This window comes from Oncorhynchus tshawytscha, unplaced genomic scaffold (assembly GCF_018296145.1).
Source record: "Oncorhynchus tshawytscha isolate Ot180627B unplaced genomic scaffold, Otsh_v2.0 Un_contig_5665_pilon_pilon, whole genome shotgun sequence".
Classification (NCBI taxonomy): Eukaryota; Metazoa; Chordata; class Actinopteri; order Salmoniformes; family Salmonidae; genus Oncorhynchus; species Oncorhynchus tshawytscha.
In genome coordinates, this window is record NW_024609774.1 from 139870 (window position 1) to 167733 (window position 27864).

General features: G+C 43.2%; 1 protein-coding gene and 1 long non-coding RNA gene across 4 annotated transcripts in view; both read left to right on the plus strand.

Annotated features, from left to right (window-relative positions):
* The window catches only part of cyth1a (cytohesin 1a), a 122700-nt gene that overhangs the window by 26902 nt on the left and 67934 nt on the right, over positions 1-27864 (plus strand). The window contains exon 1 of one of the 3 annotated variants that reach the window (XM_042317876.1): positions 14574-14844. The exons of the other annotated variants lie outside the window; for them this stretch is intronic. Coding sequence (XP_042173810.1) covers positions 14817-14844 — 28 coding nt within the window. The 5' untranslated portion in view covers positions 14574-14816. Of the gene's footprint in view, positions 1-14573; positions 14845-27864 lie in introns of those variants that run through there. 3 annotated transcript variants of the gene reach the window in all.
* On the plus strand, positions 24992-27813 carry LOC121845825. The gene is made up of 3 exons (XR_006082798.1): positions 24992-26003; positions 26042-26215; positions 26285-27813. It is a non-coding gene; the product is annotated as an uncharacterized LOC121845825 (long non-coding RNA).

Consider the following 27864-nt stretch of genomic DNA (forward strand, 5'->3'; position numbering starts at 1 on the left):
AACAGGGCCGGGCTCATTGTCAGAGTATATGCATTTATCACCATGGATACTTCATTTCCACACCACCTCAGCTGCATGAGAAAATACTATGGTTGTGTCCCAAAAATGGCACCCTATTCCCTATATAGTGCACTACTTTAGACCAGAGCCCTATTCCCTATATAGTGCACTACTTTAGACCAGAGCCCTATTGGTCCGATGCTGGACATATTGGAAATGTCAGAGAGCGGCCTTGCTCCCGTTGAAGCCAGGGTGTTGAGTCCTGAGGCCTGTCTCACTATGGGCATGACACCTCCAGTACAATCACACCTGAATCAAGTCATACAGGGCATGATGATTATTTTAACCAGTTAAATATAGGTCTGCTGGTTCTGACCAGATAAAGGGCTGATGATGTTTTTACCAGTTGAATAAGGGGTGCTTGTACAGTGGAACTGGCTGGGGACTAGCTGAGGACAATGGGGGGGTACTTAAGGAGAGGTTTGGGTTCATTCCCTTTCTTCCTCGAGCATCCACACACGTACCATGTGATGTGGGTTTTCTCATGATGCTCAGTTAGTCAGTGAGCACTGTTTGTCCACACAGACAGAGATCGTTCAGATAGGGCAGGCTTATGAGGCCTGTTATATTCGGAGTTAAGACAGACCTGCACAGTGCCTCTCTAGTCTGACATGAGAATAATGGCCTGCACAGTGCCTCTCTCTAGTCTAACATGAGAATAATGGCCTGCACGGTGCCTCTCTAGTCTAACATGAGAATAATGGCTCTAGTCTAACATGAGAATAATGGCCTGCACAGTGCCTCTCTCTAGTCTAACATGAGAATAATGGCCTGCACAGTGCCTCTCTCTAGTCTAACATGAGAATAATGGCCTGCACGGTGCCTCTCTCTAGTCTAACATGAGAATAATGGCCTGCACAGTGCCTCTAGTCTAACATGAGAATAATGGCCTGCACAGTGCTCTCTCTAGTCTAACATGAGAATAATGGCCTGCACAGTGCCTCTCTCTAGTATAACATGAGAATAATGGCCTACACGGTGCCTCTCTCTAGTAACATAACATGAGAATAAATGAGAATAACCTGCACACAGTGCCTCTCTCTAGTCTAACATGAGAATAATGGCCTGCACAGTGCCTCTCTCTAGTATAACATGAGAATAATGGCCTGCACGGTGTCTCTCTAGTCTGACATGAGAATAATGGCCTGTCACATGAGAATAATGGTGCCTCTCTAGTCTGACATGAGAATAATGGCCTGCACAGTGCCTCTCTAGTCTAACATGAGAATAATGGCCTGCACAGTGCCTCTCTAGTCTAACATGAGAATAATGGCCTGCACAGTGCCTCTCTCTAGTCTAACATGAGAATAATGGCCTGCACAGTGCCTCTCTCTAGTCTAACATGAGAATAATGGCCTGCACAGTGCCTCTCTCTAGTCTAACATGAGAATAATGGCCTGCACAGTGCTCTCTCTAGTCTAACATGAGAATAATGGCCTGCACATGAGAATAATGGCCTGCACGGTGCCTCTCTAGTCTAACATGAGAATAATGGCCTGCACGGTGCCCTCTCTAGTCTAACATGAGAATAATGGCCTGCACGGTGCCTCTCTCTAGTCTAACATGAGAATAATGGCCTGCACGGTGCCTCTCTAGTCTAACATGAGAATAATGGCCTGCACGGTGCCTCTCTAGTCTAACATGAGAATAATGGCCTGCACGGTGCCTCTCTAGTCTAACATGAGAATAATGGCCTGCACGGTGCCTCTCTCTAGTCTAACATGAGAATAATGGCCTGCACGGTGCCCTCTCTAGTCTGACATGAGAATAATGGCCTGCACGGTGCCTCTCTCTAGTCTAACATGAGAATAATGGCCTGCACAGTGCCTCTCTAGTCTAACATGAGAATAATGGCCTGCACAGTGCCTCTCTCTAGTCTAACATGAGAATAATGGCCTGCACAGTGCCTCTCTCTAGTCTAACATGAGAATAATGGCCTGCACAGTGCCTCTCTCTGTCTAACATGAGAATAATGGCCTGCACGGTGCCTCTCTCTAGTCTAACATGAGAATAATGGCCTGCACGGTGCCTCTCTCTAGTCTAACATGAGAATAATGGCCTGCTGAGTGTTTTTAGTGGGTTTAATGTTAATGTGTATACTCCCTCTAGCCTCTGGCCTCACGGTGCCTCTCTCTAGTCTGACATGAGAATAATGGCCTGCACGGTGCCTCTCTAGTCTGACATGAGAATAATGGCCTGCACGGTGCCTCTCTAGTCTGACATGAGAATAATGACCTGCACGGTGCCTCTCTCTAGTCTAACATGAGAATAATGGCCTGCACAGTGCCTCTCTCTAGTCTAACATGAGAATAATGGCCTGCACAGTGCCTCTCTCTAGTCTAACATGAGAATAATGGCCTGCACAGTGCTCTCTCTAGTCTAACATGAGAATAATGGCCTGCACAGTGCCTCTCTCTAGTCTAACATGAGAATAATGGCCTGCACGGTGCCTCTCTCTAGTCTAACATGAGAATAATGGCCTGCACGGTGCCCTCTCTAGTCTGACATGAGAATAATGGCCTGCACGGTGCCTCTCTAGTCTAACATGAGAATAATGGCCTGCACGGTGCCTCTCTAGTCTAACATGAGAATAATGGCCTGCACGGTGCCCTCTCTAGTCTAACATGAGAATAATGGCCTGCACAGTGCCTCTCTAGTCTAACATGAGAATAATGGCCTGCACGGTGCCTCTCTCTAGTCTAACATGAGAATAATGGCCTGCACAGTGCCTCTCTCTAGTCTAACATGAGAATAATGGCCTGCACAGTGCCTCTCTCTAGTCTAACATGAGAATAATGGCCTGCACAGTGCCTCTCTCTAGTCTAACATGAGAATAATGGCCTGCACAGTGCCTCTCTCTAGTCTAACATGAGAATAATGGCCTGCACGGTGCCTCTCTCTAGTCTAACATGAGAATAATGGCCTGCACGGTGCCTCTCTAGTCTGACATGAGAATAATGGCCTGCACGGTGCCTCTCTAGTCTAACATGAGAATAATGGCCTGCACAGTGCCTCTCTCTAGTCTAACATGAGAATAATGGCCTGCACGGTGCCTCTCTCTAGTCTGACATGAGAATAATGGCCTGCACGGTGCCTCTCTAGTCTAACATGAGAATAATGGCCTGCACGGTGCCTCTCTAGTCTAACATGAGAATAATGGCCTGCACAGTGCCTCTCTCTAGTCTAACATGAGAATAATGGCCTGCACAGTGCCTCTCTAGTCTAACATGAGAATAATGGCCTGCACAGTGCCTCTCTCTAGTCTAACATGAGAATAATGGCCTGCACAGTGCCTCTCTCTAGTCTAACATGAGAATAATGGCCTGCACAGTGCCTCTCTCTAGTCTAACATGAGAATAATGGCCTGCACGGTGCCTCTCTCTAGTCTAACATGAGAATAATGGCCTGCACAGTGCCTCTCTAGTATAACATGAGAATAATGGCCTGCACAGTGCCTCTCTCTAGTCTAACATGAGAATAATGGCCTGCACAGTGCCTCTCTCTAGTCTAACATGAGAATAATGGCCTGCACAGTGCCTCTCTCTAGTATAACATGAGAATAATGGCCTGCACAGTGCCTCTCTCTAGTATAACATGAGAATAATGGCCTGCACAGTGCCTCTCTCTAGTCTAACATGAGAATAATGACCTGCACAGTGCCTCTCTCTAGTATAACATGAGAATAATGGCCTGCACAGTGCCTCTCTAGTATAACATGAGAATAATGGCCTGCACAGTGCCTCTCTCTAGTCTAACATGAGAATAATGGCCTGCACGGTGCCTCTCTAGTCTAACATGAGAATAATGGCCTGCACAGTGCCTCTCTCTAGTCTAACATGAGAATAATGGCCTGCACAGTGCCTCTCTCTAGTCTAACATGAGAATAATGGCCTGCACGGTGCCTCTCTCTAGTCTAACATGAGAATAATGGCCTGCACAGTGCCTCTCTAGTCTAACATGAGAATAATGGCCTGCACGGTGCCTCTCTCTAGTATAACATGAGAATATTGGCCTGCACGTTGGCTCAGCCCCCTTAGTCACACTAAGCCCTGTAATCCACTGGCCTGATACACATTTCATCCTCAGATGCGTTTTCACAATGAACGTGTGTAACACTGTCTGTATTGATGAGGCTAATGTGCAGTAGCAGCAGTAGTAGCCTATGTCCAAGTGAATGTGTATCTCTGGGAGTTGTCCACTGTTGTTGTGTATAGGGCTGTGTTTTCTGGGGTTTTATATCCAGCTGTTTAGCTACGGAACACTATATATTATGTCTAAGAACTTTAGTAGATATGAGCCTTCAGAAATTCTTCCCAAATATTTCATAACTTTATTGGCCAACATCTACTGTCACATTCCAAGAATGGCCAACATCTACACACATTCCACAGAATACACAGGACACACACACACACACACACACACACACACACACACACACACACACACACACACACACACACACACACACACACACACACACACACACACACACACACACACACACAACAGCATACCAGCAGACATGACCTTGATGTTGGAACAATACAAGGAAAAATAACATTCAACAAATAGCCATGCTTCCATCTGTCCAGTTGTGAAAACAAACTGGAGTGAAACCGTGTGAAAGTTGAATGTGTTTGTGAAGTTTTCCTTTGTTCAGTGTAACAGTGTTAGTCTTTATAGTGTTTGTGAAGTTTTCCTTTGTTCAGTGTAACAGTGTTAGTCTTTATAGTGTTTGTGAGGTTTTCCTTTGTTCAGTGTAACAGTGTTAGTCTTTATAGTGTTTGTGAGGTTTTCCTTTGTTCAGTGTAACAGTGTTAGTCTTTATAGTGTTTGTGAGGTTTTCCTTTGTTCAGTGTAACAGTGTTAGTCTTTATAGTGTTTGTGAAGTTTTCCTTTGTTCAGTGTAACAGTGTTAGTCTTTATAGTGTTTGTGAGGTTTTCCTTTGTTCAGTGTAACAGTGTTAGTCTTTATAGTGTTTGTGAGGTTTTCCTTTGTTCAGTGTAACAGTGTTAGTCTTTATAGTGTTTGTGAGGTTTTCCTTTTCAGTGTAACAGTGTTAGTCTTTATAGTGTTTGTGTAGTTTTCCTTTGTTCAGTGTAACAGTGTTAGTCTTTATAGTGTTTGTGAAGTTTTCCTTTGTTCAGTGTAACAGTGTTAGTCTTTATAGTGTTTGTGAGGTTTTCCTTTGTTCAGTGTAACAGTGTTAGTCTTTATAGTGTTTGTGAAGTTTTCCTTTGTTCAGTGTAACAGTGTTAGTCTTTATAGTGTTTGTGAAGTTTTCCTTTGTTCAGTGTAACAGTGTTAGTCTTTATAGTGTTTGTGAAGTTTTCCTTTGTTCAGTGTAACAGTGTTAGTCTTTATAGTGTTTGTGAGGTTTTCCTTTGTTCAGTGTAACAGTGTTAGTCTTTATAGTGTTTGTGAGGTTTTCCTTTGTTCAGTGTAACAGTGTTAGTCTTTATAGTGTTTGTGAGTTTTCCTTTGTTCAGTGTAACAGTGTTAGTCTTTATAGTGTTTGTGAGGTTTTCCTTTGTTCAGTGTAACAGTGTTAGTCTTTATAGTCTTTATAGTTTGTGAGGTTTTCCTTTGTTCAGTAAACAGTGTTAGTCTTTATACACCAGGTTTTCCTTTGTTCAGTGTAACAGTGTTAGTCTTTATAGTGTTTGTGAGGTTTTCCTTTGTTCAGTGTAACAGTGAGTCTTTATAGTGTTTGTGAGGTTTTCCTTTGTTCAGTGTAACAGTGTTAGTCTTTATAGTGTTTTGAAGTTTTCCTTTGTTCAGTGTAACAGTGTTAGTCTTTATAGTGTTTGTGAGGTTTTCCTTTGTTCAGTGTAACAGTGTTAGTCTTTATAGTGTTTGTGAAGTTTTCCTTTGTTCAGTGTAACAGTGTTACTTTATAGTGTTTTAGTTTTCCTTTGTTCAGTGTAACAGTGTTAGTTTATAGTGTTTGTGAGGTTTTCCTTTGTTCAGTGTAACAGTGTTAGTCTTTATAGTGTTTGTGAGGTTTTCCTTTGTTCAGTGTAACAGTGTTAGTCTTTATAACAGTTTTCCTTTGTTCAGTGTAACAGTGTTAGTCTTTATAGTGTTTGTGAAGTTTTCCTTTGTTCAGTGTAACAGTGTTAGTCTTTATAGTGTTTGTGAAGTTTTCCTTTGTTCAGTGTAACAGTGTTAGTCTTTATAGTGTTTGTGAAGTTTTCCTTTGTTCAGTGTAACAGTGTTAGTCTTTATAGTGTTTGTGAAGTTTTCCTTTGTTCAGTGTAACAGTGTTAGTCTTTATAGAGTGAACTGGAACACACTGACTGCCATATTCAACTAATGATCTGGCACGTCTTTAATGAAGATAATGTCAGCTCATCAGTCATGACTTAGTCAGTGGTTTCTGATTAGATCTATGTGACAGTAGGCCTATGTGACATACAGTTGAAGTCGGAAGTTTACATACAGTACACTTTAGCCAAATACATTTAAACTTTGTTGTACTGTAGATGACAAATACTTGACTTTGTTGTCCTTAGGCCATTTTGCCACAACTTTGGACGTATGCTTGGGGTCATTGTCCATTCGGAAGACCCATTTGTGACCAAGCTTTAACTTACTGACTGATGTCTTGAGATGTTGCCTCAATATATCCACATCATTTTCCTACCTCATGATGCCATCTATTTTTGAAGTGCACCAGTCCCTCCTGCAGCAAAGCACCCCTACAGCATGATGTTGCCACTGTTAGGTTGTAGTCTACAGTAAACTGTTTTTATAACACCGTGGTCAGGTTGTAGTCTACAGTAAACTGGTTTTATAACACCATGGTCAGGTTGTAGTCTACAGTAAACTGGTTTTATAACACCATGGTCAGGTTGTAGTCTACAGTACACTGGTTTTATAACACCATGGTCAGGTTGTAGTCTACAGTAAACTGGTTTTATAACACCATGGTCAGGTTGTAGTCTACAGTAAACTGGTTTTATAACACCATGGTCAGGTTGTAGTCTACAGTACACTGGTTTTATAACACCATGGTCAGGTTGTAGTCTACAGTAAACTGGTTTTATAACACCATGGTCAGGTTGTAGTCTACAGTAAACTGGTTTTATAACACCATGGTCAGGTTGTAGTCTACAGTAAACTGGTTTTATAACACCATGGTCAGGTTGTAGTCTACAGTAAACTGGTTTTATAACACCATGGTCAGGTTGTAGTCTACAGTAAACTGGTTTTATAACACTTTGGTCAGGTTGTAGTCTACAGTAAACTGGTTTTATAACACCATGGTTAGGTTGTAGTCTACAGTAAACTGGTTTTATAACACTTTGGTCAGGTTGTAGTCTACAGTAAACTGGTTTTATAACACCATGGTCAGGTTGTAGTCTACAGTAAACTGGTTTTATAACACCATGGTCAGGTTGTAGTCTACAGTAAACTGATTTTATAACACCATGGTCCAGTTGTAGTCTACAGAACGCTGGTTTTATAACACCATGGTCCAGTTGTAGTCTACAGTAAACTGGTTTTATAACACCATGGTCAGGTTGTAGTCTACAGTAAACTGGTTTTATAACACCATGGTCAGGTTGTAGTCTACAGTAAACTGGTTTTATAACACCATGGTCAGGTTGTTTAGTAAACTGGTTTTATAACACCATGGTCAGGTTGTAGTCTACAGTAAACTGGTTTTATAACACCATGGTCAGGTTGTAGTCTACAGTAAACTGGTTTTATAACACCATGGTCCAGTTGTAGTCTACAGTAAACTGGTTTTATAACACCATGGTCAGGTTGTAGTCTACAGTAAACTGGTTTTATAACACCATGGTCAGGTTGTAGTCTACAGTAAACTGGTTTTATAACACCATGGTCCAGTTGTAGTCTACAGTACACTGGTTTTATAACACCATGGTCCAGTTGTAGTCTACAGTAAACTGGTTTTATAACACCATGGTCAGGTTGTAGTCTACAGTAAACTGGTTTTATAACACCATGGTCAGGTTGTAGTCTACAGTAAACTGGTTTTATAAGGAAGCTTTATTCATTACTTTTTACACTTTTTTCCAGAAAAATGCATATTTCCTTGGATGTAATCTGACCAGGTAACATCCAAAATAACATATGTCCCATGACGTGTTTATCTTCTCATGATAAATATGTTGTTACTAGTTGGTTGTAATTTGGTTATATGATGTCTTCTCAACTAGTTTTCAACCAGAAACCATCATTAAAGATGCATTTGAAAATGTTGGTAGACAAAGATGCTTTACAGTTGTACATCATTGAGAGAACAGAATTGAATTTGCCCTTTTCAGTAATGGAATTATTTCCTGCTTATTTAGACCAGTAAGCAGCCGCATGATTTAATGTCCTAAAACAAAGACCTTTCTTTACACTCTATCAGCAGCCGTGACATTTACATCATATTTACATAAACATCCAGTTTACATCAGATTTACTGAAGTATCCCCTTTGCATCTGTTAATGTGGATCAAGGAGAGGATGAGTATGAGTGCAACACATTTGCAGTTTTGCCTACAGTTAAGAATGTCACAATCCTAGTGCATTTTGGTATGAATAAGGTAAGGGCTCTTCTCCTATCGCTTGTCTTTGGGTTTATGCAGAGCTTGAGGGGTGAACTGCTTACAGTGAATTGGAACATTGTTGGAACCGGTCAACAAACACACACAGAGTAGTACATTGTCATCATGTCTATCTCAAGTTGGCATTTAGGAGCACAACAGGGGCGTTCAGTGAATATCCCCCAAAGGAGGATTCCCATACTGTGGCTTAGTGGTGACCAACATGGGACAAAGGTGGTATTTGGACTTTAAATGAACAACAACTTCAAAATGCTTTATAGCATTGCTAGATGCTTCACAAGTCATTTACAAGTAAAGTCATACTAGAAAATGATGTTTTGTTTTAGGTAGAACTCAATATGTGTTTAATTCTGTGTGGCACATGAGTGGTCCCTCTCCCATGTAGGCTTATTCTCAAACTGAGATGCTGAAGAGACACATCTGTCGATGTGAAAGGATCAGACCAATACACGCCATGTGGTAGTAGCTCTGCCTAGTCCTCTCATAGACTTGGTGGTACATTTACTGTGTGGCTTGTAGGCCTGCTCAGAGTCATGTAGTAGAACTAGACCTTGTAGGCCTGCTCTGAGTCATGTAGTAGAACTAGACCTTGTAGGCCTGCTCTGAGTCATGTAGTAGAACTAGACCTTGTAGGCCTGCTCTGAGTCATGTAGTAGAACTAGACCTTGTAGGCCTGCTCTGAGTCATGTAGTAGAACTAGACCTTGTAGGCCTGCTCTGAGTCATGTAGTAGAACTAGACCTTGTAGGGTAGGCCTGCTCTGAGTCATGTAGTAGAACTAGACCTTGTAGGCCTGCTCTGAGTCATGTAGTAGAACTAGACCTTGTAGGCCTGCTCTGAGTCATGTAGTAGTAGAACTAGACCTTGTAGGCCTGCTCTGAGTCATGTAGTAGAACTAGACCTTGTAGGCCTGCTCTGAGTCATGTAGTAGAACTAGACCTTAGGCCTAGGTCCTGCTAGGCCTGCTCTGAGTCATGAGTCATGTAGTAGAACTAGACCTTGTAGGCCTGCTCTGAGTCATGTAGTAGAACTAGACCTTGTAGGCCTGCTCTGAGTCATGTAGTAGAACTAGACCTTGTAGGCCTGCTCTGAGTCATGTAGTAGAACTAGACCTTGTAGGCCTGCTCTGAGTCATGTAGAGTAGAACTAGACCTTGTAGGCCTGCTCTGAGTCATGTAGTAGAACTAGACCTTGTAGGCCTGCTCTGAGTCATGTAGTAGAACTAGACCTTGTAGGCCTGCTCTGAGTCATGTAGTCATGTAGTAGAACTAGACCTTGTAGGCCTGCTCTGAGTCATGTAGTAGAACTAGACCTTGTAGGCCTGCTCTGAGTCATGTAGTAGAACTAGACCTTGTAGGCCTGCTCTGAGTCATGTAGTAGAACTAGACCTTGTAGGCCTGCTCTGAGTCATGTAGTAGAACTAGACCTTGTAGGCCTGCTCTGAGTCATGTAGTAGAACTAGACCTTGTAGGCCTGCTCTGAGTCATGTAGTAGAACTAAACCTTTCACGGCTGCTGAGTGGTGCAGCAGTCTAAGGCGCTGTATCTCACTACTAGAGGCATCACTACAGACACCCTGGTTCGAATCCAGCCTGTATCACAACCGGCCATGATTGGGAGTCCCATAGGGCAGCACACAATTGGCCCAGCGTCGTCCGGGTTTGGCCGATGTAGGCCGTCATTGTAAATAAGACTTTGTTCTTAACAGACTTTCCTAGCTAAATAAGGGTTACATTTAAAACAAAATCCACATCTCCACCAGTGTCTTGGGGTTGTTTCAGGATGGGACCAACATCTTCTTCACACCACTTCTCCCAGTTGTTCAGACCAGAGAGAGAGAATAAGGAGAAAGTAGATGACTCTTTCCCAATTTGTCTTCCATTGACTCCTTGCATCCTCTCTTTACGTCGCATTGGAGGGGAGGGACATTTGATTGATCTTTTCCGCCAATGTGGTTTAAGAAGGAGGCAAGAAGACTAATTGGAAGAGAGGCTACCTGTCATTCACTCTCTCCCACTTCCCGCCTCCCAAGACTGCTCAAACAGCATTCCTCCTCTTGGGCTTAGTGTTTAAACAGGTCAGGACATGCTCATACCATCTCTGACTCCTAACTGCAGTGCCGCAAGACGTGCTGGTGTTGTGACTGACGTCCTGCTCATCTTTACCAGAATTACCACAGTATAATATTGATGTTTAATGAAGATGTCAGCTGACTGATCCAAGCCCAGTAAACCTCTGTAGAGCTACAGAGAAAAAGATGCCACAGAGATGACTTCTTACCAATATTGCTACAAGACCAGTTGAGTAACAGTAGGAAACAGGTTTAATGCATTGTAAGACTTGTAATAAGCATGTATGACCCCTTCATTTGGGCTCCCGAGTGGCGCAGCGGTCTAAGGCACTGCATCTCAGTGCTAGAGGCGTCACTACAGACCCTGGTTTGAATTCAGGCTGCATCACAACCGGCCTTAATTGGTAGTCCCATAGGGCGGCGCACAATTGGCCCAGCGTTAGGGTTTGGCTGGGTTAGGGTTTGACCAGGGTAGGCCGTCATTGTAAATAAGAATTTGTTCTTAACTGACTTGCCTAGTTAAATAAAGGTTAAGTAAATAACAGCCATTGCAGTGTAGATACAACATATTATAAAGGCATTATGAAGGCTCATACCCTATATGTACAGTTGAAGTTGGACGTTTACATACACCTTAGCCAAATACACTCAGTTTTTCACAATTCCTGACATTTAATCCCAGTAAAAATTCCCTGTCTTAGGTAATTTAGGATCACCACTTTTATTTGAACAATGAAATGTCAGAGTAATAGAGAGTGATTTATTTCAGCTTTTATTTATTTAATCACATTCCCAGTGGGTCATAAGTTTACCTACACTCAACTAGTATTTGGTAGCATTGCCTTTAAACTGTTTAACTTGGGTCAAACGTTTCAGGTAGCCTTCCACAAGCTTCCCACAATAAGCTGGTTGAATGTTGGCCCATTCCTCCTGACAGAGCTGGTGTAACTGAGTCAGGTTTGTAGGCCTCCTTGACCGCACATGCTTTTTCAGTTCTGCCCACATGGGATTGAGCGGACCTCTTTGTGATGGCCACTCCAATACCTTGACTTTGTTGTCCTTAGGCCATTTTTCCACAACTTTGAAAGTATGCTTGGGGTCATTGTCCATTTGGAAAGACCCATTTTTGACCAAGCTTTAACTTCCTGACTGATGTTGCTTCAAATATATCCACATAATTATCCTACCTCATGATGCCATCTATTTTGTGAAGCGCACCAGTCCCTCCTGCAGCAAAGCAACCCCACAGCATGATGCTGCCACCCCCGTGTTTCACGGTTGGGATGGTGTTCTTCAGCTTGCAAGCTTCCCCCATTTTCCTCCAAACCTGTTGATGGTCATTAAGGCCAAACAGTTCAATTTTTGTTTCATCAGACCAGAGGACATTTCTCCAAAAAGTACGATCTTTGTCCCCATGTGCAGTTGCAAACCATAGTCTGACTTTTTTATGGCGGTTTCGAGCAGTGTCTTCTTCCTTGCTGAGCGGCCTTTCAGGTTTTGTCAATATAGGACTCGTTCTACTGTGGTTATAGATATTCTTGTACCTGTTTCCTCCAGCATCTTCACAAGATCCTTTTCTGTTGTTCTGGGATTGATTTGCACTTTACGCACCAAAATACGTTCATCTCTAGGAGACAGAACGCGTCTCCTTCCTGAGCGGTATGATGGCTGCATGGTCCCATGGTGTTTATACTTGCGTACTATAGTTTGTACAGATGAACCTGGTACCTTCAGGCATTTATAAATGTCTCCCAAGGATGAACCAGACTTGTGTAGGTCTTCAAATTTTTTTCTGAGGTCTTGGCTGATTTGTTTTGATTTTCCCACGATGTCAAGCAAAGAGGCACTGAGTTTGAAGGTAGGCCTTGAAATACATCCACAGGTACACCTCCAATTGACTCAAATGATGTCAATTAGCATATCCGAAGCTTCTAAAGCCATGACATCTTTTTCTGGAATTTTCCAAGCTGTTTAAAGGCACAGTCAACTTAGTGTATGTAAACTTCTGACCCACTGGAATTGTGATTCAGTGAATTATAAGTGAAATAATCTGTCTGGAAACAATTGTTGGTAAAATGACTTGTGTCACAAAGTAGATGTCCGAACCGACTTGTGTCACAAAGTAGATGTCCTAACCGACTTGTGTCACAAAGTAGATGTCCTAACCGACTTGTGTCACAAAGTAGATGTCCTAACCGACTTGCCAAAACTATAGTGTGTTAACAAGAAATGTGTGGAGTGGTTGAAAAACGAGATTTAATGACTCCAACCTAAGTGTATGTAAACTTCCGACTTCAACTGTATACACAGGAGTAAAGAATTACACCCAAGTGTTACAAAAAGTTGCATTAATGTTGTAGAATGTGTTGTGCAACTGAACTGTGTTATGGCACAACCAGTTTGTAAGAGTAATTAGCCTATAGTATCGGGTGACTGTCACTATGATGAGATGTGAATGGCAGCATAGGGCCTAGGCCAGGGGCAGACTGGGACCAGAAATCGGCCCGGGCATTTCATCACGCTGGAGTCTGACAATTTTGGGCAGGTTTCTGTGTCTGTGCTCATTAACCTATTGAATTTACTAGTTTAATTTACTAATTTAACTAATAAAATAACTTAAAATACTGTATGGTTTTGTATCTCTCTTTGGCATAATGCTGCCACAAACAAGGGCCTACATTATAAGTAGGCTAAGTAATTTCTTTACTTTTCATTCAAGTCACCGATAGTTTGTGTTCCTGTTTATTGTCTCATTGTATTCTGAGGTAGAGTTGCAGTATTCTGAAGTCGACCTATGTGACCACACACACACACACACACACACACACACACACATCTCCGATTTGAGTCTGACGGATGTGGTGGAGTGTTGAAGGCAGCAATATTGCACAGATTGCCAATGTACTGCACTATCTGTGTGTCAATCTCTTTCCCTGCCTCCACCACCACTCAACTCTGCTGCCTATTTTCCTCCCAACAACAGCAGGGTGTGTGTGCTTGGGCCGCCTGATCTCAGTTTAACAAGGCAACAGGTCGGAATAGAGTGAAATAGTAATGGCGTCTTTTTGTAGGAAATAACTCTGTCATGGTTCATTGAACAAAGCCTATGGGGAAATGAATGGCGTTTTTGGAGGGTTTTTGGATAAACACTGAAAATAAGGTCTGTAGTTAATTAATACAGGTTTAGGAGATCTTATACCTTTTGTTCAAATCAAACTTTATTTGTCACATGTGCCGAATACAACATGTGTAGGTAGACCTTACCATGAAATGCTTACTTACAAGCCCTTAACCAACAGGGCAGTTAAAGAAAGAGTTAAGAAAATATTTACCTAATAAACTAAAGTAAAATTATTATAAAATAACAATGAGGCCATATACAGGGCGTACCGGTACTGAGTCATAGTGCGGGGGTACAGGTTAGTCAAGGTAAAATAGAAATAGAAATAGAAATCCCTGATCACACTTGTGACGTTGGCTAGCCAAGCTCATGCCCATAAACGTGTCATCGGGTCTAACGCCAAACTGCGCATGTGCAGGGCGTCAAAACATTGGCACTCCTTCGATATAAAGTTGTTTTTGACAAAAATTAAAACGTGCCAATATGTCACTTTCACGCGGTTGGAGTAATGGCATGTTCAACTCCTTAATATATTGGCTCGCATCTAGGTTGTGCCTTTAGATTGCGAGAAAATGAACAACTAAGGAAGAATGTTTCCTTTCTCTCATTGACTTCTCAAACTCCAAAACTCGGCCTGGTCTGTTTCACCAGCGTTCCCTGGTTTAGAAGCTCTGTGATTGTACTGCGCATTACGCAAAGACGTGCGTGCCATTTGCCGCGCCTCTTCCCGAATAGAGTCACTGCTGCGCAGACACAGATTGGCTTGTCAAAGTACGCGAAACCACTCCCTTCAACTGCTAACTCCCTTCCTTTGAATAGCAACCCATCAGATACCGTGTTTTATAGACGTGATTCCAGTACATAATAGTACAAGTTATTCAATTAACAGTTTAAATAGCATTGGTTTCGTATCCGCAAGGTGAGCGGTGAAAACGTTGAAGCACCCACTCATTTGGAATAGCCTACTAGACCGGAAAATGGTTCTCAAATCGGAAGACGGAGTCGGTAAGTTATACTACATAGTGAGAAAAATATTATTCTCATCTGAAATGTATTCGCAAAGTTTGCTCACTTGTTGTCAATAGATAGCCGATTCAATTCTGTGTTTTACGAAATGATTCAGAGAGCTCAGAACTTTAGTCTGTAATGAGCTTTGGTGGTGAGCGTGAGAACTCACCCACAAAATGTCTTCTACTCTTGAGTCGGCGATGGGGTGGCCTTGCTTACAATGTTTACTTACTAAGTTGACTAAGAAACAATTCCTCCCGGAATGCCACTGATTTACATAGTCCTGAAAACAAATTCCATGCAGCCTACTATTCTAAGGAACGTTTTTGGGGTTATGATCATATTCATTGTCAATAGATTTCTGCATGATTCCGTTTATTAAAGCAGTTGTCTCACACATTTGTTATTTTGAGGTTATGTTATTTATTGGCCATGTATTATTTAATTTAGAGACCTTCAATGTATTACTACAATAATAGTAGATGGACAGCCTCATTTTTCCTGAATAAATAATGTAGGCCTATTTCCATGCTTGACACATTGTAACATTAGTTACAGGGATGCATTGTAAAACACGTAATGCGTTGTGAATCTATAGATTACCAGCACATTTGATGTATTATTCTGGTTGAACAGGATCTTGTTGTTCAACTGTTGGGTTTTTGTGTTTAGTGTCACTTTACAGTGAATTAATCACTATAAGGGTCTGTTCACTAGCAACAGGTGTTTGTCTGCAGCCCTGCAGTTTCATTACCAAAGTAGGCAGTTGGCACGTTCAGTAACACTTAGCAAGAGCCTAAAGTGATCTTATATCTGTGTAATAATGCTCAGTACTTTAGTAACAATATTGCATTCATGTTTTTGTTGTCATAGTAATTGCTTTGTAATGGAGTTGAGTAGTTTTAGTAAATACACAAGAGGAGTTAAGATTATTCCACCTGGGTAATAACAAAACCGCTCCATTAAATGCCATAATACATCACAATGTTAATGCAATGTTATTACAAGAACAAGCACAGTTTTAGAAAAGCAACTTCATGTTAAATACCACCACACATTCTAAAGAGATCAGACATATTGTTCTTTGGGTGTAATTTCAGTCAATGCTTCTTTCTTTAAGCAAGAGCCCCCCCCCCCCCTCTTATTAGGCTAGCAATTTCCATTAGTCATAACCATTAAATGTGTCATTTTCCTATAAAAGACCCTGTCGCCTTTGATGTCTGTAGTGAAAAGAGGAGGCCTTCATGTTGCCTGTATTGTTTAATGTTCTTTTCATCTATGGTTTGGTGAGACTGTGGGTCGTTATAATTCGCAGTTTTAGCCCACTTCACGTCCTTGTTAATCCTGTTAGAGAAACTGTGAACTAGAGGTCGACTGATAATGATTTCTCAACGCCTATACCGATACTGATTATCTGAGGACCCCAAAAATTAATGGAGGACCAAAAAAAGCCGATACCGATTAATTGGCCAATTATTTTCTGTATATATATTTGTAATAAATGAAAATCACAACAATACTCAATGAACACTTTTATTTTAACTTAATATAATAACATACATTAATTTAGTCTCAAATAAATAATGAAACATGTTGAAATTGGTTTAAATAATGCAAAAACATAGTGTTGGACAAGAAAGTAAAACTGCAATATGTGCCATGTAAAAAAAGCTAACGTTTAAGTTCCTTGCTCAGAACATGAAAACATATGAAAGCTGGTGGTTCCTTTTAACATGAGTCTGCAATATTCCCAGTTAAGAAGTTTTAGGTTGCACTTATTATAGGAATTATAGGACTATTTATCTCTATACCATTTATATTTCATATACCTTTGACTATTGGATGTTCGTATAGGCACTGTAGTATTGCCAGCCTAATCTCTGGAGTTGATGAAGTCATAAACAGCACTGTGCCTCAAGCATTGCTAAGAGTTGCTGTTTGAATGAATGCTTACGAGCCTGCTGCTGCCTACCATTGCTCTGTCAGACTGCTCTATTAAATATTAAATCATACACTTAAGTATAATATAATAAACACACAGAAATACGAGCCTTAGGTCATTAATATGGTCAAATCCGGAAACTGCTGCATATACCCTGACTCTGCTTGCACTGAACGCAAGAGAAGTGACAATTTCCCTAGAAGTTTAGTCTGTAATGAGCTGCATTGCCTGCTAACATGTATTTATTTTAACTACATATAGAGGTTTAAAAAATATCTTATTTTGTATTGATTTTAAGAAAGACATTGATGTTTATGGTTTGGTACAATGATTGTGCTTTTTTCGCGAATGCGCTTTGTTAAATCATCACCCTTTTGGGGAAGTAGGCTGTGATTCAATGATAAATTAACAGGCACCACATTGATTATATGCAACGCAGGACACGCTAGATAAACTAGTAACATCATCAACCATGTGTAGTTAACTAGTCATTATCTGAAGAATTATTGTTTTTTATAAGATAAGTTTAATGCTAGCTAGCAGCTTACCTTGGCTCCTTGCAGCCACAAGGTCCTCTTGATGCTGCACTCGCGTAACAGGTGGTCAGCTTGCCAAGCCGTTTCCTCGTGGACTGCAACGTAATCGGCTTCCAAAAAGGCAGATTATTGATTGTTATGAAAACTTGAAGTCGGCCCAAATTAGTCGGCCATGCCGATTTTAATCGGTTGACCTCTACTGTGAACCCCTCTGACTGACTGACCCATTCTGAATGACTGACTGACTGAACCCCTCTGACTGACAGTATGCCACATGCCAGATGATTTAGTTACAGTATGGAATTCACAACTAAATGTTTGCCAGCTAGATATCTTCTAACTATTAAGTTAACTGTCTAGAATGTGCTCAATGCTCTGCAGTTGTGCATTTGTGGTTTGCTAACTTAGTAGCTAGTTATCTAGCTAAGTGGTTAGCTTCTTGCAATCAAGCTCCTCTTGGTAGGAGCAGAGAATCCCCTCCAGATCAAGAGCCTTGCTGTCTAATATTCGTTTTGTGAGTGAACTAAATAGGGCATTGGGTACCATTTGGACTCTCTGCATCTAGGCCTGGTTACTGTGCTGATAACATTTCCCCAGGAGTGGCCCCTTTCTCTCTGGCAGTCACATTGGAGGCAGGCGGGCTCAGCGGAACCAAGCCATCTCTTTCCTTCCTTCCTTCCTCTTCTCTCTCTCTCTCTCTCTCTCTCTCTCTCTCTCTCTCTCTCTCCTTGTCTTCTACAGTTCTAGAACAGGTAGCAACAGGTTGACTGTTTGTCATAACAGCAGAAGTCACTGATCAGTGCTGTTGATGGGGTCCCTGTGTTACAGACTGTAACGGCTGCAGTGCTGCTGCTAACAGTCAGTTTTGTTGTGACCTCTGTAGCGACGCATTTCAAGAACTCTGAAAATGTGCCATTCAAATGTTGTGGCTGGGCTGCCCATGCTTTGGTTGTGTACTTTTAGGAACTTGATTTGTTTTGGCTGTGGGGGAGGGAGGTTAAAGTGAAAGGATGTTTTTTTGATCTATTACATATAGAGCTGTACATGCTAGAGTGCCTACCCATAGTATTCACTGATGGGATCTCTATTGTGTGCTCGGTAATGTGACTGGAATAATAGATTACTCTCTGTGTGTCTCTGTGTGTCTCCTGTGTGTCTCCTGTGTGTCTCTGTGTGTCCCTGTGTGTCTCTGTGTGTCTCTGTGTGTCTCCGTGTGTGTCTCCTGTGTGTCCCTGTGTGTCCCTGTGTGTCCCTGTGTGTCTCTGTGTGTCTCCTGTGTGTCTCCTGTGTGTCTCCTGTGTGTCTCTGTGTGTCTCCTGTGTGTGTCTCTGTGTCTCCTGTGTGTCTCTGTGTGTCTCCGTGTGTGTCTTAGTGTGTCTCTGTGTGTATCCGTGTGTGTCTTAGTGTGTCTCTGTGTGTCTCCGTGTGTGTCTTAGTGTGTCTCTGTGTGTCTCTGTGTGTATCCGTGTGAAAGAGAGAGTATTAAAGGGAGCAGGAGAAAGAGAGACCATAGGAACAATGTTAGAGATGGAAGCTATGTGATGATGGTGTCCCAGACAGCTGTGTGAAGCATCGTTGGTTGGCTTTGGGGTCAGTCTGACTAATGGCTATAGTCTGGAGATGATGCATCTCAGCCTATGTTCCATTATACTAGCAAACAATACACAACCCATTTCATGATCCTACGTCATTTGCAAGTGTGGACAGTGGAAAACAAAAGAGGTCCTGCTCCTCAGAGTGGAGGGTGGAGGACTGTGGTCATGAAGGAGGAGGAGGTTGTGTTGGGGTGCACTACACCTTTCCCACAGTCAGGGCGTTGACTGACTGCCGCTCACTCTGCGCTTTCTCTCTGCCCTAGAGCTGTGAGAAACGGCCACAACAGGAAGCCAGCAGAGCTCCCAATGGCAGGAAGTGACGTGTGTGTCTGTGTTGGAGGGGGGGGTACCACACACACACACACACACACACACACACGGCCTGGGTGGGTGGGATAGTGTGGGCGTGTCTGTCTTGTGTGACAACCACTGCGTGTGGGGCTGGCTCTGTGTCAGCTACTGGTGTGGACGGCCTACAATGCCAGTGGGGATGTTGACAGTATGACGAGGCATCAGGGGCTTCAGCATCAACATGGAGCAAAGATGGCTGTTGTATATACATGATGACGCTTCCCCTTGGTGCAGATCTAGGATCAGCTTCCCTCCCTCAATCCTAACCTTAACCATTAGTGAGGGAAATGATCAGTGTGTAGGTCAACTTCACCCTACTCCTTCACTCCCACCACTACCAGGATTTCAGGATGTTTATGTTGTGTGTGTTGGTTTAGCAGAGAGGCCCAGTCTACTGCTGTTCCCTCTGTACCAGAGTAGGGCACCGGTTGAACCCCTACTCCCCCTGTACCAGAGTAGGGCACCGGTTCAACTGCTGCTCCCCCTGTACCAGAGCACAGCACCGGTTCAACTGCTGCTCCCCCTGTACCAGAGCACAGCACTGGTTCAACTGCTGCTCCCCCTGTACCAGAGCACAGCACCGGTTGAACCCCTACTTCCCCTGTACCAGAGCACAGCACCGGTTCAACTGCTGCTCCCCCTGTACCAGAGTAGGGCACCGGTTCAACTGCTGCTCCCCCTGTACCAGAGCACAGCACCGGTTGAACCCCTACTCCCCCTGTACCAGAGTAGGGCACCGGTTCAACTGCTGCTCCCCTGTACCAGAGCACAGCACCGGTTGAGTACCAGAGCACAGCACCGGTTCAACTGCTGCTCCCCCTGTACCAGAGTAGGGCACCGGTTCAACTGCTGCTCCCCCTGTACCAGAGCACAGCACCGGTTGAACCCCTACTCCCCCTGTACCAGAGTAGGGCCCCGGTTCAACTGCTGCTCCCCCTGTACCAGAGTAGGGCACCGGTTCAACTGCTACTCCCTTTCTGTGTTTTGTAGTAAAAAAAGAGGAAGATAAGTGTTTCCAATGACATCAACATGCCGTCTCACAATTGGTCAAAATCACACGATGCACACCGATGATGTCATTGGAAACACTCATCTTCCTCTATCGTTTTTACCACAAAACATAGAACCCTGTCATTTTCACAGATGTTGATGTTGGGCTGGTGCTGGAGGTGATGAATATAAAGTAGAAACCTGGTGAAGTTTCCCTTTAAGGGAGAGCTCCTAGGGGGTTAATGACTAGCTATTTATGATGTAGGTCCCAGAAGGGTCTGTCTTCCTACCACTGTAGGAGCCTTTATATCAACGTTGGGATGTAACTGTTTTCATCATCTCAATGTGTCTAGTAGTGGTCGACCGGCATGGCCGATTAATTAGGGCCGTTTTCATAATAATCGCTAATCGGTTACATTGCTCTCCACGAGGAGACTGCGTGGCAGGCTGACTACCTGTTACACGAGTGCTGCAAGGAGCCAAGGTAAGTTGCTAGCTAGTATTAAACTGATTTTATAAAAACAATCTTAACATAATCACTAGTTAACTACACATGGTTGATGATATTACTAGGTTAACTAGCTTGTCCTGCGTTGCATATTATCAATGTGGTGCCTGTTAATTTATCATCCAATCACAGCCTACTTCGCCAAACGGCTGATGATTTAACAAAGGTGCATTTGCGAAAAAAGCACAATCTTTGCACAAATGTACCTAACCATGAACATCAATGCCTTTCTTAAAATCAATACACAGAAGTACATTTTTTTAAACCTGCAATATTAACTGGGGAAATTGTGTCACTTCTCTTGCGTTCATTGCACACAGAGTCAGGGTATATGCAACAGTTTGGGCTGCCCGGCTCGTTGCGAACTAATTTGCCAGAATTGTACATACTTATGACATAACATTGAAGGTTGTGCAATGTAACAGCAATATCTAGACTGATGGATGCCACCTGTTGGATAAAATACAGAACGGTTCCATATTTCACTGAAAGAATAAACGTTTTGTTTTCGAAAGGATAGTTTACGGATTTGAATATATTAATGACCAAAGGCTCATATTTCTGTGTGTTATTATGTTATAATGAAGTCTATGATTTGATATTTGATAGAGCAGTCTGACTGAGTGCTGGTAGGCAGCAGCAGGCTCGTAAGCATTCATTCAAACAGCACTTTACTGTGTTTGCCAGGAGCTGTTTATGTCTTCAAACCTATGAACCCCCGAGATTAGGGTGGCAATACTAAAGTGCCTATTAGAACATCCAATAGTCAAAGGTATATGAAATACAAAATGGTATAGAGAGAAATAGTTGACGCTTCATAATTGCTATAATAACTGAAACCTAATATTTCTTTACTGGGAATATTGAACCACCAGCTTTCATATGTTCTGAGCAAGGAACTGAAACTTGAGCTTTTTTGTTGTTTTATTATTATTTTCGACTTACTAAGGTTGTTGTCGTCTCATCCAAACTACTAGCTAACGTATTATTATTATAAAGCTGTATTGTTGTCTGAAAGTGGAAGTGAGACTCTTGCTGCTCCCAAATGGCACCCAGGCTTATAGTGCTCTACTTTGTACCAGGGCCCGTAGCTCTCTGAGACTCTGGGCGTTGAGGTAGTGGCTCTCTGAGACTCTGCGTTTTGAGGTAGTGGTTCTCTGAGACTCTGGGCGTTGAGGTAGTGGCTCTCTGAGACTCTGGGCTTTGAGGTAGTGGCTCTCTGAGACTCTGGGCTTTGAGGTAGTGGCTGTCTGAGACTCTGGGCTTTGAGGTAGTGGCTGTCTGAGACTCTGAGCTTTGAGGTAGTGGCTGTCTGAGACTCTGGGCTTTGAGGTAGTGGCTCTCTGAGACTCTGGGCTTTGAGGTAGTGGCTCTCTGAGACTCTGGGCTTTGAGGTAGTGGCTGTCTGAGACTCTGGGCTTTGAGGTAGTGGCTCTCTGAGACTCTGGGCTTTGAGGTAGTGGCTCTCTGAGACTCTGGGCTTTGAGGTAGTGGCTCTCTGAGACTCTGGGCTTTGAGGTAGTGGCTGTCTGAGACTCTGGGCTTTGAGGTAGTGGCTGTCTGAGACTCTGAGCTTTGAGGTAGTGGCTCTCTCAGACTCTGGGCTTTGAGGTAGTGGCTGTCTGCAACTCTGGGCTTTGAGGTAGTGGCTGTCTGCGACTCTGGGCTTTGAGGTAGTGGCTCTCTCAGACTCTGGGCTTTGAGGTAGTGGCTCTCTGAGACTCTGGGCTTTGAAGTAGTGGCTCTCAGACTCTGGGCTTTGTGGTAGTGGCTTTGTGGTAGTCTCAGACTCTGGGCTTTGGGTAGTGGCTCTCTGAGACTCTGGGCTTTGAGGTAGTGGCTCTCTGAGACTCTGGGCTTTGAGGTAGTAGCTCTCTGAGACTCTGGGCGTTGAGGTAGTAGCTCTCTGAGACTCTGGGTTTTGAGGTAGTGGCTGTCTGAGACTAGGCTTTGAAGTAGTGGCTCTCTGAGACTCTGGGCTTTGAGGTAGTGGCTCTCTGAGACTCTGGGCTTTGAGGTAGTGGCTCTCTGAGACTCTGGGCTTTGAGGTAGTGGCTGTCTGAGACTCTGGGCTTTGAGGTAGTGGCTGTCTGAGACTCTGGGCTTTGAGGTAGTGGCTCTCTGAGACTCTGGGTTTTGAGGTAGTGGCTGTCTGAGACTCTGGGCTTTGAAGTAGTGGCTCTCTCAGACTCTGGGTTTTGAGGAGTGGCTGTCTGGGCTTTGAGTAGTGGTGGCTCTCTTTGAGACTCTGGGCTTTGAGGTAGTGGCTCTCTGAGACTCTGGGCTTTGAGGTAGTGGCTGTCTGAGACTCTGGGCTTTGAGGTAGTGGCTGTCTGAGACTCTGAGCTTTGAGGTAGTGGCTAGTCTCAGACTCTGGGCTTTGAGGTAGTGGCTGTCTGCAACTCTGGGCTTTGAGGTAGTGGCTGTCTGCGACTCTGGGCTTTGAGGTAGTGGCTCTCTGAGACTCTGGGCTTTGAAGTAGTGGCTCTCAGACTCTGGGCTTTGTGGTAGTGGCTCTCAGACTCTGGGCTTTGTGGTAGTGGCTCTCAGACTCTGGGCTTTGGGATAGTGGCTCTCTGAGACTCTGGGCTTTGAGGTAGTGGCTCTCTGAGACTCTGGGCTTTGAGGTAGTGGCTCTCTGAGACTCTGGGCTTTGAGGTAGTGGCTCTCTGAGACTCTGGGCTTTGAGTGGGTGAGACTCTGGGCTTTGAGGTAGTGGCTCTCTGAGACTCTGGGCTTTGAGGTGGGCTGAGACTCTGGGCTTTGAGGTAGTGGCTCTCTGAGACTCTGGGCTTTGAGGTAGTCTGAGACTCTGGGCTTTGAGGTAGTGGCTCTCTCAGACTCTGGGCTTTGAGGTAGTGGGCTCTCTCTGGGCTTTGAGGTAGACTCTGGGCTTTGAGGTAGTGGCTGTCTGCAGACTCTGGGCTTTGAGGTAGTGGAGGTAGTGGCTGTCTGAGACTCTGGGCGTTGAGGTAGGTAGTGGCTGTCTGCAACTCTGGGCTTTGAGGTAGTGGCTCTCAGACTCTGGCTGTCTGCAGACTCTGGGCTTTGAGGAGTGGCAGACTCTGGGCTGGCTCTCAGACTCTGGGCTTTGAGGTAGTGGCTCTCTGAGACTCTGGGCTTTGAGGTAGTGGCTCTCTGAGACTCTGAGCTTTGAGGTAGTGGCTCTCAGACTCTGGGCTTTGAGGTAGTGGCTCTCTGAGACGGTGAAGTATGTAGCTGTGACTCAGACTGGTGACAGAAGCCCAGACTCATAGGCCTGAGTCATAACAAGAGCTCATGTAGCCTAGTGCCCACCCACTGTCCCTCTAGAGATGGTAAGAGATGACTTCACAGAGTCACTAGTCAAACAACGACATTATGCATTCACTTTCAAGAACCATTCCTCTTGTATTCATAAATGTATTCTTCATCTCAGTATCAGAGTAGGAGGTTGTCATAGCTACGGAGATTGTTCTTTGATAACTGTCAGTACAGTGTAATGACATCATGGAACATACATTCATACATAACAGTCATGTTTGTTGTGTTGAAAGGCTCCATATTTATCTGAGGGTCTCTTGTTAAGATCTGAATTACAACTCTGAGCTTGGTATGCCTGAATACACTACCTTCTCAGATGAAGAACTGTGTGTGTGTGTGTTTCAGTGCGAGTGTGTGTTTCAGTGCAAGTGTGTGTGTTTCAGTGTGAGTGTGTGTGTGTGTTTCATTGTGAGTGTGTGTGTGTGTGTGTGTGTGTGTGTGTGTGTGTGTGTGTGTGTGTGTGTGTGTGTGTGGAAGAGACAGAGACAGGCGGAGGAGAAGAAATGAAAGAGAAGGAATAGAGGATGGCCACTGGGTGGAGCCTCTATGTTAATGATAGCCACGGCAGAGGAGAGAGAGAGAGGGACTGAGCAAGAGGGGAGGGAGGGATGGGGTTGGGAGAGGGGTGCGTGAATAAGTGTTTCTCTCCAGATGGACTGTGGCTGGCTGTGTGCTTGGAGCAGGCAGGCTGCGTAGTGAGTTCTGTGTGGTACAGTAGGGTAGACAGACAGCACCTCTCTCTCTCTTTCTGGTCTGCTGGAGGAGCCGGCTGCCTCTCTCCCTCTCTCCTTCGCTGGCCATGCTGTCGCTAGGCTTAACAGGCCGGACTAGCTGATTGAGGTGAGCGAGGTGCCCAACGGATAGGAGAGGGGGAAGACAGGAGCTGACATACTTTTAAGGATTGTTCACCCAGGTTAGTCATTTTGATTTGTTACAATGTGATTATTGTCATTATTAGCTGTCTGTAGCATTTCATTTAATTAATTGCGCCTGAGTGGGGTGTGTTTGTGTAGACTTTTCCTTTAAAAGCAAATACAGAATTGAACTCTGTACAATTTTAAAGTGTGTGTGTGTGAGAATGCATTCATACGTGTTTGTGTGTGCATGTGTTCGCATGCATCTGTTTTCTCTCACACACACACACACACACACACACAATCCATTTTCATTGCTGCAGTAATAACATCTGCCAGGCTGGAGATAATACATCTAAGTCAGATCAATACTATCCTGTTATGAGCACTGAAATACTGCGATGAAGGACGGACCTGCTACTCAATACAATACTATACTATCCTGTTATGAGTACTGAAATACTGTGATGAAGGACGGACCTGCTACTCAATACAATACATTACTATTCTGTTATGAGCACTGAAATACTGCGATGAAGAATGGACCTGCTACTCAATACAATACTATCCTGTTATGAGTACTGAAATAGTGTCTGATGAAGGATGGACCTGTTACACAATACAATACTATACTGTTATGAGCACTGAAATACTGTGATGAAGGATTGACCTGCTACTCAATACAATACAATACAATACTATCCTGTTATGAGCACTGAAATACTGACTGATGAAGGATGGACCTGTTACTCAATACAATACATTACAATACTATCCTGTTATGAGTACTGAAATAGTGTCTGATGAAGGATGGACCTGTTACTCATTACAATACTATACTGTTATGAGCACTGAAATACTGACTGATGAAGGATGGACCTGTTACTCAATACAATACTATACTGTTATGAGCACTGAAATACTGACTGATGAAGGATGGACCTGTTACTCAATACAATACATTACAATACTATCCTGTTATGAGTACTGAAATAGTGTCTGATGAAGGATGGACCTGTTACTCATTACAATACTATACTGTTATGAGCACTGAAATATTTATTGGCCTATTTTTGGGTAGGCTAATAAAAGGTGAAAGGTAGGCTAATACCTAGGTAGGCTAATAAAAGGTGAAAGGTAGGCTAATACCTAGGTAGGCTAATAAAAGGTGAAAGGTAGGCTAATACCTAGGTAGGCTAATAAAAGGTGAAAGGTAGGCTAATACCTAGGTAGGCTAATAAAAGGTGAAAGGTAGGCTAATACCTAGGTAGGCTAATAAAAGGTGAAAGGTAGGTTAATATCTTGGTAGGCTAATAAAAGGTGAAAGGTAGGCTATTATCTAGGTAGGCTAATGAAAGGTAGGTTAATATCTTGGTAGGCTAATAAAAGGTGAAAGGTAGGCTAATATCTAGGTAGGCTAATAAAAGGTGAAAGGTAGGCTAATATCTAGGTAGGCTAATAAAAGGTGAAAGGTAGGCTAATATCTAGGTAGGCTAATAAAAGGTGAAAGGTAGGCTAATATCTAGGTAGGCTAATAAAAGGTGAAAGGTAGGCTAATATCTAGGTAGGCTAATAAAAGGTGAAAGGTAGGTTAATATCTTGGTAGGCTAATAAAAGGTGAAAGGTAGGCTAATATCTAGGTAGGCTAATAAAAGGTGAAAGGTAGGCTAATATCTAGGCTAATATCTAGGTAGGCTAATAAAAGGTGAAAGGTAGGCTAATATCTAGGTAGGCTAATAAAAGGTGAAAGGTAGGCTAATATCTAGGTAGGCTAATAAAAGGTGAAAGGTAGGCTAATATCTAGGTAGGCTAATAAAAGGTGAAAGGTAGGCTAATATCTAGGTAGGCTAATAAAAGGTGAAAGGTAGGTTAATATCTTGGTAGGCTAATAAAAGGTGAAAGGTAGGCTAATATCTAGGTAGGCTAATAAAAGGTGAAAGGTAGGTTAATATCTTGGTAGGCTAATAAAAGGTGAAAGGTAGGCTAATATCTAGGTAGGCTAATAAAAGGTGAAAGGTAGGCTAATATCTAGGTAGGCTAATAAAAGGTGAAAGGTAGGCTAATATCTAGGTCGGCTAATAAAAGGTGAAAGGTTCAGTTAGCATCCAGGCGTTTATGACCAGGTTGTAGAACGGTGGATAGTTCAGGTTCTGCTCCGTTATACCAGGGCAGCAGATGATTCCACAGAATAACATGGTCTGTAGGTGTTCTTTGGACAGTAGTGGTGGTGTTTTGTCAGGAGGAATTCAGCTCTGCTTTAGTTTTTGTCAGAACTGATAGCCTGGTCCCAGATCTGTTTGTGCTATATAGTCGGCTCCTATCTTCGCATGGTCTCCTACGGTTCTACAGCATAAACAAGTCTGGGACCAGGCTAGGAGTTGTTCCTGGGCCTGAGAAAAAGAACGCCCCTAGAGCCAAGGATATGGAACTGTCCTTGTTGAAGGAATGTCACTGTCCTGGCTGTTCTTCTAAAGCAGAGCATGTGAGCAGAGTTGAGCGGTGTGAAATCCAGCTCCTCATGGAGAGCTGCTTGTGCTCTTCACGTCCTTTCCATCCGCTCCGCTAAAAACCGCTCCTCGCTCACAGGAAAATACTGCTGCTCCAAATTCACTCCATTCATTCAACTCACAATTTAACTATTTTTTCGGAATGTTAGGTCCTATTTACCTGGACCTACCATTCGGTTTTAAAGTATTGAAACCAAACCATATGATTTGAATGAAAATGATTATAATGAAAAACATGAAAAGGTGAATGTAAGAAGCGCTCATCATTTCAAATCGGCCACATGTCAGATTAAACAACGCAAAAACAATCTTATTAAACAGCATATAACCACTCTAAATAGGCCACATGTCATATTAAACAGCATATAACCACTCTAAATAGGTCACATGTCATATTAAACAACATATAACCACTCTAAATAGGCCACATG